This window comes from Protopterus annectens, chromosome 2.part0 (assembly GCF_019279795.1).
Source record: "Protopterus annectens isolate FY-2018-M chromosome 2.part0, PAN1.0, whole genome shotgun sequence".
Classification (NCBI taxonomy): domain Eukaryota; kingdom Metazoa; phylum Chordata; order Ceratodontiformes; family Protopteridae; genus Protopterus; species Protopterus annectens.
The window spans coordinates 964914674-964928025 of record NC_056728.1 but is presented as its reverse complement, the minus strand read 5'-3'; the positions used below and the strand labels follow the sequence as shown (position 1 = coordinate 964928025).

General features: G+C 40.1%; 1 protein-coding gene across 1 annotated transcript in view; it reads left to right on the top strand.

Moving 5' to 3' along the window:
- Positions 1-6974, top strand: part of BMP2K (BMP2 inducible kinase) — a gene marked incomplete in the record, with an annotated part of 1991334 nt that extends 1984360 nt beyond the window's left edge. The window contains 1 exon segment of the mRNA XM_044061221.1: positions 3234-6974. Within this exon segment, the coding sequence (XP_043917156.1) occupies positions 3234-4642 (1409 nt within the window).
- Between the last annotated feature and the right edge of the window lie 6378 nt (positions 6975-13352).

Sequence of the window (13352 nt, the reverse complement as noted above, 5' to 3'; positions counted from 1 at the left end):
ACTTCGGCTTTGGATGAGTTACTGGAAGCCATAAAGATTTATGGATGTGAAAGGGGATGGGAAGTTAATGGAGTTCCAGTCAATATTTAACTTACCGGTGTGAAGGTTTTGTGAGTTATATTCTTAGGGACCCAAGATAGTATATTTTCAGGCTATGGTGATGTTTTGCTCTGGGGTAATGTACAGTACAGTACAATTATACAGATAGGCCTGTGTTTATTGATTTTGAAGAAGGAAGTGAAACTTTCTGCATTTTTGAATGAAGGTGTGATGGAGTAGTATGCTGCCAGTTCTGTAAGTGTTATAGCCGTGATTTCCTCATCTTTGACATGCATTTTAGCCATATTTTGGTGATAACCAGGATGTGAGGAAATGAGTTGTCCATGCATGAGACCTATGAATCTTATGCTGCTTAGCTTTATAGCTTTAGATTAGAGCTGGGGTTGCTTTTGTTGTGATGAGTGTGAGAAATGTCAGTTATTGGGTGGGTGGTAGAGAAGTCAGTAACTGGGCCTGAGTTTGGATGGCTGTCCCCATATAGTAATAAAGGTGTTGAGTGTGAGAAAGGGAGCTGGATTTTTTTGTCTGTTTCTGAATTTTGTGTGCATGACAGTGTGGGTTTAAACTTTAGCGTGTGTTTAAAAATATGAATGTAGGGCATGTTTTATAGGCTAGGTGATATTAGGAATGGTGTATCCGTGTAGTTTAATTGTGTTTTGGTTGAGATTGGTGGTGCTTGGAGTGAGTATAATAGCTTAGTATGGTAGCTTGTCATGTGAGAGACAAGACTGGAAAATGTCAAGTAGAGTAAGTTGGCTTAGCTTTGTGGGTGTGTGGAAAGGTAAGTTGTAGATGGAAAGAGTACAAGTAAGAGATCAAAGGGAAAGGTCATTATTTATGGTGGGTGAGATGGTTATTATGTTAAGATGGGGAGGTTAAGTGGGGAGTGTAGAATAAATTAATTTATGGGAGGTTACACAGGAGAATGATAGCGGGGGCATTTGTGGATTTTTTTCTAGTGAAGTGCAGTGAAGTCTGCATTAATTGCTGTGGAATAATATGGAAAGGGTGGGTGGTGGTTGTGAGGTGGATATGGAATGACTGGCTTTGGTTTATAAAATGGAAGGAGTTTATAGTGGCTAGATGTTATTTTTTAGTATGGAGATGAGGGATGGAGTTTTGAGAAGAGTACATTGTTTAGTGGATGTGAGGTGGGTGAACAGGAGTGGTGGGAGTTTTACTATCAAAATTTAGAATGTAGGTTTGGTGAACACAGGAATGCTGAATGGCAGTTGGCTGATTCCTGTGTCTCTGAATGTTAAGTGAGTGAAAATACATATCAGCGAATGCCACTGTGCATTCGCTGATATGTACCTGATGTTATGACTAGAAATTGCGGTACAGTGCGGGTTGGGAATTGTATCCCTTTCCTCACTGTAGTGCAATCTTGGAATTGGAATATATAGTTTGCAGGGGGTGGGTGGGGGGCGCAGGAGAGCTTGCCTCCCTCCAAAAACGTGAATTGCAGTGTAGGAATTGCACTTAACTTTGCTCCTATGTGGCCTTCACTTTCGATATTCATTGAAAATGTCGAATCTGCTGAATTCATTCAGCATATTCGACATTTCACCTACTTAATATGCAGGAATTCGATGTTGACTTTCATTGTTAAATAAGTTTGTTTTTGTCAACAGCAAGATTTTCTTAGTAAACCGTGGTGGGACGGGGAGTTGTGGTATGAGGGTGAAATTGGGAATTGGGATTAGTTTAGGGGTGTGGAGTGAGACTAAGGTGTAGACTTGTTGCCTCACAGGAGAGATGGTGTCACCAAAAACAGTCAGAGAAGTTAAAAATGTGTAGGTATGTGCAAAGATGGATCGATAAACAGGCAAAGGGGAAACATTTTGTATTTGCAGGGCCAAGTTAGTGTTACCAGAAGGAATTTAGGAGGGTCTGATAAGCCTGATGAAGTCAAGATGCAAAAAGGAAAAAAGAATTATGCTGCTTGGAAAACTTGCACTGTATATGATGGAGTTGTTGCTGTGGGCCTTATTGGGTTCTAAACACATAGGAAACTGCTCTTTGTGTATTAAGTATATAGACAAAAAGGAAATGCTGACATGTAGAGTTCAACTTGCAGGTTGCATCCTATCCACTTCCAGTCTCATATGCTTTCATAAAGAAAGTTTCTTTGCATATCATTCCCTTCTTCATGTCTAAGTTGTCTATGGGGACTAATTTAAATCATTTTTTTTCAGTTTCTTCTCCCAGTACTCTAACTAGGGAAAATTTTGACTTCACTGCTTGCATTTTTTACAGCCAGCTCAAATACTGTCAGGCAGAGTAGAGCCCTTAAGCAAAGATGAAATTTTTTTGTTTTGTTTTGTCTTGTCTTGTTTTGCAAATCACCAGGAAGGCAACACGTTTACTAAATAATGGCTTTCCAACAGGCTTTAAATTGCAGTGGTTTATGTTATGACAGATAAGGCAACATCTTGCAAGGGCATACTAGACCACTTTTATAGAGTCCATTTTACCAGAGATTTCCCTACATCGACAGTCTTAATTTTTAATACTTCCTTGACTGGTTATCTAAACGTGATTGTAAAGCTTTGCAAGTCAGACATGACTTCTAGGTCACCGTTTTCCTTTTACAGTCCAAGTACATGCTGCCATAGGATGTCTAACCTGGAGGAATGAGCTGGGAACTTTTCCCTCTCTGGTCCTTCAGCTGGAGCTCTCCAAAGTCAAGCAGCAAAATTCTGACTACTTATGATAACCCTGTAATTATTGCTCCAGTTGCAGGAAGCATCTCATTCTTTTGACTTACCTTCTGATTCTTATGTACGTTTTTGGTCCATAACTGGAATATTCTGTTAGAGTAGTTCTTTATGGGGTGTTGATGGGTGTAGCAGCATGGAAAAGTTTTGAGTGCTTGAGAGGTCCTGCTGCTTGCAAGGTCAGTCCTTCCTGTTCCTGCAGCTCTGACTATTCAAAGATAAGTACAGGTGTGCAAGCCTTCTTCAATATGGCAGATGGAAAAGAATATGGTAAACCATCAAGTCTGTGTCTGCCCTTGTGGCAGTAAGCATTACAAATTGCATGTCTTCATTTAAAGGGTTTGGATAAATCCAAGTTAATGAGTACTAGCTAAGCCAGAGTTTTAATGATTTTGTTAATTCTGTTCATAGCAGAATTTGCAGGTCTTTAATAATCCTTTGCATTTTTTTCAGGTTCTGTTAGAATGGCAGATGAAAGCTTAATAGAAAACACCCAAGGCATGCCGGAAGTCATAGCAAAGAATGAAAAACAAGATCATGCTTCTAGAGAGCACAAAACATCAGGGAGGAGAAGTGCATCAGAGTCTTCCCTCCAACGTCTCCAGACTGGCAGAGTGGAATCAGACAGTGATTTTGAATCTGATCCCCCTTCTCCAAAGAGCAGTGAAGAGGAAGAGCAAGATGAGGATGAGCATGGAGATTTCATTGAAGATAATGACACTGAGCCTGAAAATCTGGGACAGAGGCCACTTCTTATGGATTCAGAGGAAGAAGTAGAGGAAGATGAAGAAAAACAAAGCTCTGATTCAGACTGTGATCAAAGGAAGGGAAACTACTCTACAGCAAGCTCCCTTAACAGATACAGTTGCAGCCCTGAAAGCAGTATGCCCACAGAAGCACTTACAGTGTCACCAAAATCTTCAAGTACCAGCGCTTTTGATGTCTTTGGTGCTGTGCCTTTTGTAGGTTGCTCACACACGACACAGTCAAAGAATACTGTTAATCAGTTTGACTTTTTTCATCAGACTCCATGTAAGTCATTTGCACAAGAACAGGAAGTAGATGAATTTGATGTATTCAGTCAAGCACCCTTTACAAAAAAATCTGTGAACTCAGGACATCAAGGTGTAGATGAAGAGAAGCAGACTCCACTGACAACACCTGACAATGTGGATGTGTTTGGTTGCATTCCATTCCATCCAGTTCACAAAGCACAGAATTCAGAAGAAAACAAAGAGGATATGTTTGGGCATGTGCCATTTGGAGGAATAGCTGCTAGCAACCAGCACCAAAAATCAAAACATCACCAACGCAACTTTCAGAAGCTTTCTTCTCGACAGAGGCGTACAAAACAGGAGAATTCTGGTGGAAATGGTAAACGGCATCATGGCACTCCAACAAGTGTAAGGAAATCTTCTAAATCTAGCTATCGCACCCCAGAGCGTGCACGTAGGCATAAAAAAGTTGGAAGGCGAGATTCTCAGAGCAGCAACGAATTTCTAAATATATCCGATTCAAAGGAGAACATTAGCTTAACACTGGCTGATGGAAAAGATAAAAGTACCCACTTGCAGGTTGAAGAAGGTGTAGACCCATTTGGTGCAAAGCCATTTCATCCCTCTGAACTTGTTAGGCAGACACAACAGCAAGGTTTAAGTGATAATCATGTGGACCATAATACAAACTCCAGCAGGCCTAGACGGAGCTCTGCCCATGGTTTAATTCATAGTGCAGATGCATTACAGACTGATGACTTTGGAGCAGTTCCGTTTGCTGAAATGGTATTACACAACACTGCACCCCACCAGCAGCCAGTTGAACTTGACCCATTTGGTGCAGCACCTTTTCCTTCTAAACAGTGATTGGATTGTCTTCCAGCAGAAAACAGTGTATTTTAATGCATTTTAACATTGGAAATATCTGACCCTTGTAGGTCAAGTTGTAAAGCAGTGCGGTAACAGCTACTAACAGCTTGTTGTGTTAATTATGTAACTTAGAGACATGCATATCCACACAACAAATTTTTTGTGAAAATCACATAGAGATTTACTTTTGCATCCTTCCTGATAAACTTATAGTTTCAGTAATCAATATTCAGTATGAGGATAATAGGCTTGGGCTTAGCAGTGTGATAAGACCATTTTCACAGCTTTCCCATTGTAAAGGTTTTGTTCAAAGTGCCAGTTTGTATAATTGAATTATGAGTCTTCATAGCATGCTTTTTTGTTAAATTAGCCATGTATGAGAATTCTAAATTCAAAAGTAACAGGATGTAATTGTTTTGCACTTTGTAATTCTGGGAGGATTGAGCTACTCAGCAGTATGTGTATTATCATTTATCTGGTCATTAATTTAGCTACATTCTCCGTTGTTTACTTCTTGATTAGCAAAACATTAATATACAGTATCTTTAGATTTAAAAAAAAAATGCAAGAACCTTAACAGGATTTCTACCCTTTTAGTGTAAATATCAGAACTGCTGTCATCAACCAGTGCTGGCACTATTTTTTGAGAAGATGGTTAAAAATCATAGAATTGCACAAGGGTAACTCTCGCATAAGAAGTTTATCATTGGAGTAGCTGTCTTCATGTCATCTTTCAATTCTTCGTTACCTGACGGTGTAATTTTAACATTTTAGCAGCCAAGTATAACTGTGTATCAAAAGAAATCATGTTGTCCAGTCATGTCAAGCTTTAAAAAAAATAAACAGATAAAGCTGTTAGTAGCTGTACAGACTTGCTTTTAGCATTTTACCAAAAGCTTCATTTCACACCAGAAGGCCTTATGCTTAGGACTGTTGTCCTGAAATGCAATACCTCTGAACCATTACATGCATGGGAGACAGAACTGCAAATCTCTCAAGTAGGGTTTTTTTTTTAATTATAAGTTCAAATTACATTGTTTACTACCAGTTAAACTTTTAACATTTGTCTTCATTTTTAAGTGAAAACATTTTAGTTTATCAGTGTTTTCATATTTTCATCATAGCTGTAATTAATACAAGTTTTGTAAGAGGAGTTTTTTTGAAGACACTTAACTGTTATGCCAAGTACAGTCAAAACTAGTTGATATGCAGTGACTTGAAAATTACTATACATCTGTATTTTCTTTTAAGAGCTTTACTTGATCAGATAACTGTAGTACAGATGCGTATGTATTTTATCTAGAATTAAGCAAATAAAAAATCCGCAGCTTTAGTAGGATTGGTTATGATACAGAACAGTAAATTCTCTATGTGTCAGTGATAGTGACAAATATGGCCTCTTTGAAGGTCTTGAAAACTGAATATCAGATTCATACTTGTGTTTTACATTTTATTTCCTGCAAAAATGAATGCTACGCAATACTTTGTTTTTGTAACAGTATTACAAAGTCATGAAAAGTAATAATAATTGGAACGTTAAGACTGATAACATTTCAAGTTTTTACTTTTGTTTTATAGCCTTTAAAATAATGCAGTGATTTTGATATATTGCATTTTAAATGATTTTCATTTTCAAGGGTTAGCAAAAGTAAAATGCCATTTTGAGGGAGGCCTAAATGTTATTTGGCTGTTGATTTTATTTTATATAAATGCTTGTGTATACCTGTGAAGTAACAGAGATGCAAACCTGTAGGAAGTTCAGAAATGTTTTTGGTTGATCTTTTACTCTCTACAGTTTCTGAAGTTATTCAGAATGCTTTCAAAAAAAAGAAACAGAACTATTGGATGACACTTTTATTACAAAAACAACTGGTTGAACACATGCATCCTTCTTTACAGAAACTTCTCATGAAGTAAAATTTTAGTCTGCTAGTTCTGTTTTTTTTTAGTACTTTATTGGACTTTTTGTTTATTTTTTTCAGAATGTTATAAATGTTATTCAGAACAACCTTTATGAATTATACAATGGGACCTATTCTGACTGCTGCTTGACAGTGTAAATTAGAATTATCTTCCTATGTGTGAATGTAAAAATATATTTTCAGGCATACAAATTAAGTGCACTTTTCTAAATTACACTTCCATCACTTGTTAAACTTGAACATTCTTGAGCCTGTTTTGTATCACTGCTCTATTTCTTATATTGTTACATTTTTATGCTGTTTTATAAACATGAGGCAAGATGTTTTTGTTAAGTAAGAATTTGACTGTTCTTTGGACCCACCAAACATTAGTTGCTGTACTTTTTGTTAAAAGTTTATGATTCATAGTTTCTGTTTATGGAAGTTTGTCATGTTTCTGTGTACATTTTTTTGAAGCACAGAGATGTAGCCATATGTATTACCTGTTTTCATATTTCAACAAAAAAACAAGTAATCTCCGTGGTGTCCCCGAAGTCTCAAACAACCCACTAAACAAGTATAGTGGGTCCAAAAGCAAAACAGTGTTAGAAACTTCTCTGTGTGGAAGATTTTCAATCCATATATATCTAGTTAATCATTGTATGTTAATCAGATCAGACGTAGCAGTAGAAGTAGCAAACTTAAACTTGTCTTAAGTCAATAAAAATAATAAAAAATATATATAATTAAAATATTCTACAGAATTGTTAAGTATTCAAAAGTAATCCAAGCAGTGCAGGCAGTCTGTTTCCAGTCGAAAATCCTTTATTAATTACACAGACAAGCAATCCAAGTAAAACAAAAATAACAGAGTAATAGTTTCCTCACAAGCTCTCTAACTATGTATATATATATATATATATATATATATATACACACACACACACACACACACACAAACACTTTTTATCAGGCAAGGGAGTGGTTTAAACAGTGTCATTGGTATACATGTTAAATTCACATCCCTCCCCCCATCAGTGTGACATTCGAGCTGGTCCTGCCCTACTTAGTAGCTGTCATGATAATATAACCCTTATGTGCTTTAAATAACAATAATAATGTGGTACCTCTTATTTAACCAAATTATTAAGCAAATTATTAAGTCTGTGATCTTATCCAAGACAATATACTACATGGCTGGAGATGTATAAAAACCTTAGACCATTTGGCAATCAAAACGATATATATATATATATATATATATATATATATAAATATATACACACATACACTTTGCATGTAAAAAAAATCCAGTGTAAAAATCATATTCTATTTTCATAACCTATTGTTAACAAAGATTGCTTTCATCCTTCTGGACTTTGTGAAAATAGAATAATTTTTTTACACTGGATTTTTTACATGCAAAGTGTATATTTGTAGATATTTATACATATTTTTGATTGCAAAATAGTCTTAAGGTACATCTCCAGCCATGTATATTGTCTTGGATAAAATCACAAACTTAATTTGGTTAAATAAGAGGTACCACATTGTTATTAATTGTATTTAAATACATAAGGGTTATTTTATTATGACAGCTACTAAGCAGGGTAGGACCAGCTCGAATGTCACACTGATGGGAGAAGGGGTGTGAATTTAACATGTATACCAATACTTTGTTTTACAGCACAATAGGTTCATAGGTGTGTACTAGGCTAATGGCATTAGAGCCTTTACAAGCCTAGCCCATAGGATTACCCTGGCATCATGCCACCAGACCTTAGTTCCCAGTGCCTCTGGCAAGTAGAGCCACTGGAGTGATCCCCAGGTTGAATTTTCTATTTCCCATCCACTCCTCAAGATTTCTCTTGAAGAGGGCCAGTGAGGTGCTCTGCTTGACATGTATGGGAAGTCTATTCCATAGTATGGGCAGTCTCTGGGTTATGAGCCTGCCCCTCCAGCATGTTCTGTTGATTGTGGTAATCAAGTTGAGGTCTCTGGAGCTTGTGGTGTGGAGGGATTGGGAATTCTTTAGATGTAGCATTTCTAACAGAGCTGGGTCAGACATGGCTTTGTAAGTCGAGCAGAAATCGCCTGTAAGCAGGCAATATGAGACAGAGAATAGTTGGAGTTTTTTGAGTCTGTCCATATAGGACAAGTGTTTAAGGCCTAGGATCCTCTTTGTGAGGTACTTTTGCGGCCTCTCCAGTTGTTGCAGGTGTCTAATGAGGTACATGCCAAATGGAGGATTGTACTCGATGACTGGCCTAATGAGGGAAGAGTAGAGGGAGACAATGACCTCTTATTTCCTGGATGCAAAACTCTTAGTAATGAGATGTGCCACATAGAAAGGACTTTCTGACCACAGTGGCAATTTGGTCAAAAGAGAGGTTGCTGTCAACCTGTGTTCCCAGATCTTTTATAACACCTTCTGTGTTTGTGGATTACCAATCGATGTGGTAATTCATGGGAACTGGGTTTTTCCCAAAGGAGATTACGACACATTTTTTGGCATTGAGCTTAAGGCCATGGTTCTGACACCAGTCGTCGGTCTCAGCAAGGCTTTTTCTGTAGGATGTCAACCTCACTTGGGGATTTAATAATAGCTTCCAACTTGCAATCGTCTGTGAACTTTGTCAGCCAGAGTCCCTTCGTGTTGGCCTGGACTTCTGAGAAGTAGATACCAAACAGGAGAGGACCCAGGACCGATCCCTGTGGGACTCCACTTGTGACTGGTCAGCAGTCTGACTTGGAGTCAGCTACTTTCACACTGTGAGTTCTATCTGTGAGCCAGTTTGCAACCCACCTAGTGATATAGGGGTTGATGCCCTAGCTTAGTGAGTTTTTCTATGATTCCTGAGTGGGGAATGGTATCAAAGGCCTTGGCCAGATCAAGGTAGGCTGTATGAACCACCTTGCCAACCACTTCCTTGCCTGATAAAAAGTGTATATATAGTTGGAAGGCTTGTGAGGAAACTATTACTCTGTTATTTTTGTTTTACTTGGATCACTTGTCTGTGTACTTAATAAAGGATTTTCAACTGGAAACAGACTGCTTGGATTACTTTCAAATACTTAGTAATTCTGTACAATATTTTAATTATATATTTTTATTATTTTTTTTACTTGAGTTTAAGTTCACTACTTCTACTACCATCTAAGTGGTAAGTAATCGGATAAATGAAAACTATATTGATATAAAGACAAGAACTATTGCAAAATCCATACAGCTGATGAAGGATTTTTAGACCTCTTTCTGAAATTCTGTGGAAAAAGACTTACACAAGGTATCTAAAGACACCAGTTCAGCACAAACTATTCTGTGTTGCCAACAAGTAGTATATTGATGAAAGCTTAAAGTTAGGTCACTACAATATTTCAGGGGATCTTGCCACTAATTTACCTGTTACACAGCATTTTAATTCACAACAGGAAGAGAACTCGGTTAAAGTAAGATGCATTCAAATTTGTACAGTCCTTTTAACTGGGTGAAGATATTAATAATCATGTTTAATAAACAAGCAGTTTTGGGCATTTCTTATATTATTAGAAGTGGTACTTTCAGTCCTACTGTCTTACAATAATTTCGGATGCATGGCTAGGCTTAAAAAGGCCCTTGTGAACTTATGAATCATTGTCTGATCTGATTAATATACAGTGATTAACTAGATATCTATGGATTGAAAATCTTCCACACAGAGAAGTTTCTTGCACTGTTTTTCATAATATTTCAGTACTAAACCAGGCATCTTTGATGTCACACTGGAACTGTCATCACTTTAGCATTGTAAATCCAATTTATTCATGGATAATGTGGTGCCCCGTTACCTTTCCACACTGGAGAAGTACATGTAAATTTGCATAGATTCATTCATTTAGTCTCTAATAGCTGATTATTATTTGCAGGGTTGCTGAGGAGCGGATACATATGGCAATCAACAGGTGAAGAACCAGTAGTGGACAGGCTGCCATTTCATTCCAAAATGCATGTGTATGTACATACATACACACACACACACACACACACACACACACACACACACACACACACACACACACACTAGGCAATTTAAAGGATAGTCAATTCATCCATCAGCATGCCTCTGGAGGCCTGTAAGTAGACAGGAAACCCTGATGAAAACTCATGTGAGCATAGGGAGGTTGTGCGGACTCTATAGGTTCATCAATTAGTACTAGGCTAACTGCCCTTGTGGGTCTTTTTAAGCCTAGCACCCTGCACTTTGTGTCTTTAAGGTAAACAGACACCTTAACTATCATGCCAGCCTCCCACACTGAAGATGAATGCCAGCTAGGAACCAAACCTGAGGGCAAAGAGATGGGAGGCAGTATTGCTTTTAGCTGCATTACAGTGCTCTCTTTCCATGTTTTAACTAATGGTAAACTTGCAAACAGCATTGTTGTGGTTTTTAATACATCTGATGTGAGAGTGTTCAATCTCGCCGTTTGTTCTTACACCTGGGTTTGGAGCCAATCCTCGGCTCCGTGTCGGCCGCTTTGCAAGCTCTGCATCGAGAAGAAGCTCGAGACCAACCTAACTCCCACATTCCCCCTCTGCCTTTACCTCAGATCTAGTTTGCCGCTGCAACGTTCGCATCAGAATTGATGAGCTCGGGTCAACTCAAGCTAAGATTAATTATTTTCTTATATTTCTTCTACTTTTTTTCTAAAAAAGTTGTTCCTAAGTGATTGTGTGTGTGTGTGACTAGTGTATCGAGGGTTCTCGGTTCCGTATATTAATTTTATATACTTTATTAGAGTTTTCCCTCGGGGCCTACTCCACCCATTTAACTTGGATTGACTACTGGCTTGGACTAAATTTCTGGATTTGACAAATTGTTTCTGGAATAGACAAATTTACTGGACTAGACATATTACTGGCTTTTTCTCTAGTTGCTGTACCTATTTTGACATGTCTGAGAAAGCTAAATCTGGCTTTAAACGCTGCCAATGTGGGCAGAAGATGTCTGTGACTGACAATCATAGTTCCTGCGTCTACTGTCTTGGCCCTCTCCATCTGCAAGAAGACTGCTCAATATGTCATTCTTTCAGTGGGAGGGTCATGACAGATAGGCGCAGGAAACTTATGGACAGGGGGCTTTTGAAGCCTGCCTTTCAAGAGGCTCTGGATGCTTCAGACCAGACATCCAAATCCTCGAAGGAATCGAAGACGTCGGAGCCCAGGTCATCGGCTCCGAGCTCTTCAGTCAAAGTTCGATCACCGGTTCCACAGACTTCGGGGCCGAGTGTTGAACTGTTGTCAGTTTCCGAGCCTCGAGTCTTGGAACCGGTGACGGAGCTCCCTCCCCCGGCACTGTTGAGGTCGGCTCCGTCTTCGATTCCTTTGACACGTTCTTCTAGGCCCCTCTGCGACACCGATGTAGACCGCGTGGTGCAGAAATTAATGGAGAATACGGCCTTATCCAAACTCATCTCTGTCTCCTCCCAGTTGGTGTCGAGACTCGAAGGCCTTCCCTTATCTCCACCTGTTCCTCCTCCGATGCCTATCCAGTCTTCGGAGCTGGGAGAGGCTGAGCTGGTGATTGTGGAGCCCTCGGTGCCAGAACCATCTTTCTCTCGGTCGGCTCCGTTCACCTCGACTCCGTCGGATCCGGTACCGGAGTCTCGGAGCCGAAGATCCATCCTTGGATCCAGGACTGAGAGTCGGACCGATGTTTCGGTTCCGACGCTCCCTCTCGGGGCCTCGGCTCGGAACGACTCGGCTCCGTCCTCGGGGTCGATGCCTTCGGTGCCTGTCTCGGGGATTCTTCTGATTTCCTCGGAACCGGGAGATACCTCGTCTCGGGACCCGGGGGCCTTCGACCTCATGAGGAAGGTGTTGTCTACCCAGACAACCACATCAGCAGAAACGGCTTCTCCTTCCCATAAAGGACCGTTATCCTCCTCTGCACCCACGGCTACATCTAAGCGTCGAGCACCTGTGTCTCAGCCACCCCTGGAGGGTGCCCCCTCTTCCTCGGAGGCTTCTTCGGATGCCCCCCCGACGAAGTTCCGAGGAAAAGATTGTGTAAGAGGAGACACTTGGATTCTCCACAAGAATCATTGACATCGGACACTGACTTGGATGAGTCAGAAGGGTCCCCAAAATCACCCTCAGAGGATGTCTCCTTTTCTGACATCCTGGAGATCCTAAAGCAGAGAGGTGATTGGCAAGCCCTCCCCCCTTCTGAGGATGAGTCAGTCTTGCTGAAGGCATTCGGTGCTCGCCCTTCCTCCTCCTGGGTCACTCCGCCCTTCGATGAGTTGATGGAGCTGATTGCTCGAAGGGCATGGGAGACTCCTGACACGGTGGAGCCAGTCCCTAGAAAGCCTAACAAATATATTACTGCCCCTCAGGATAAGGCTTATCTGACAAAGGGAGTGCCAGTGGACGCTATGGTGGTGGCAGCGGCCACGAAAAGGAGATGTCTGAATCTTCCTCATCTGTCCATCCGCCTAACAGAGATTCTAGGACTATGGACAGGTATGGGAAGCGCATTTTTAGTTCAGCGGCTTTTTCTATGCGATCCCTGAACTATTTGACCCACTTCACACGGCTACAGAGGGATCTAATCAAAGAGTTGGGAGATACCCTCCAGGGTACTACAGATGCTGCTGTTTCAGAAAAGGTTACAGCACATCTCAATACCCTTACATCTATTGCAAACTCGTCCATGAGGCTGATCTCATACGCAGCCGAAGGATCGAGTAGGGCAGCAGCTTCAGCGATTGCTCTTCGTAGACAATCCTGGATGCGCTTATGTTCGTTTGCGGAAGCCTTCAAGTCT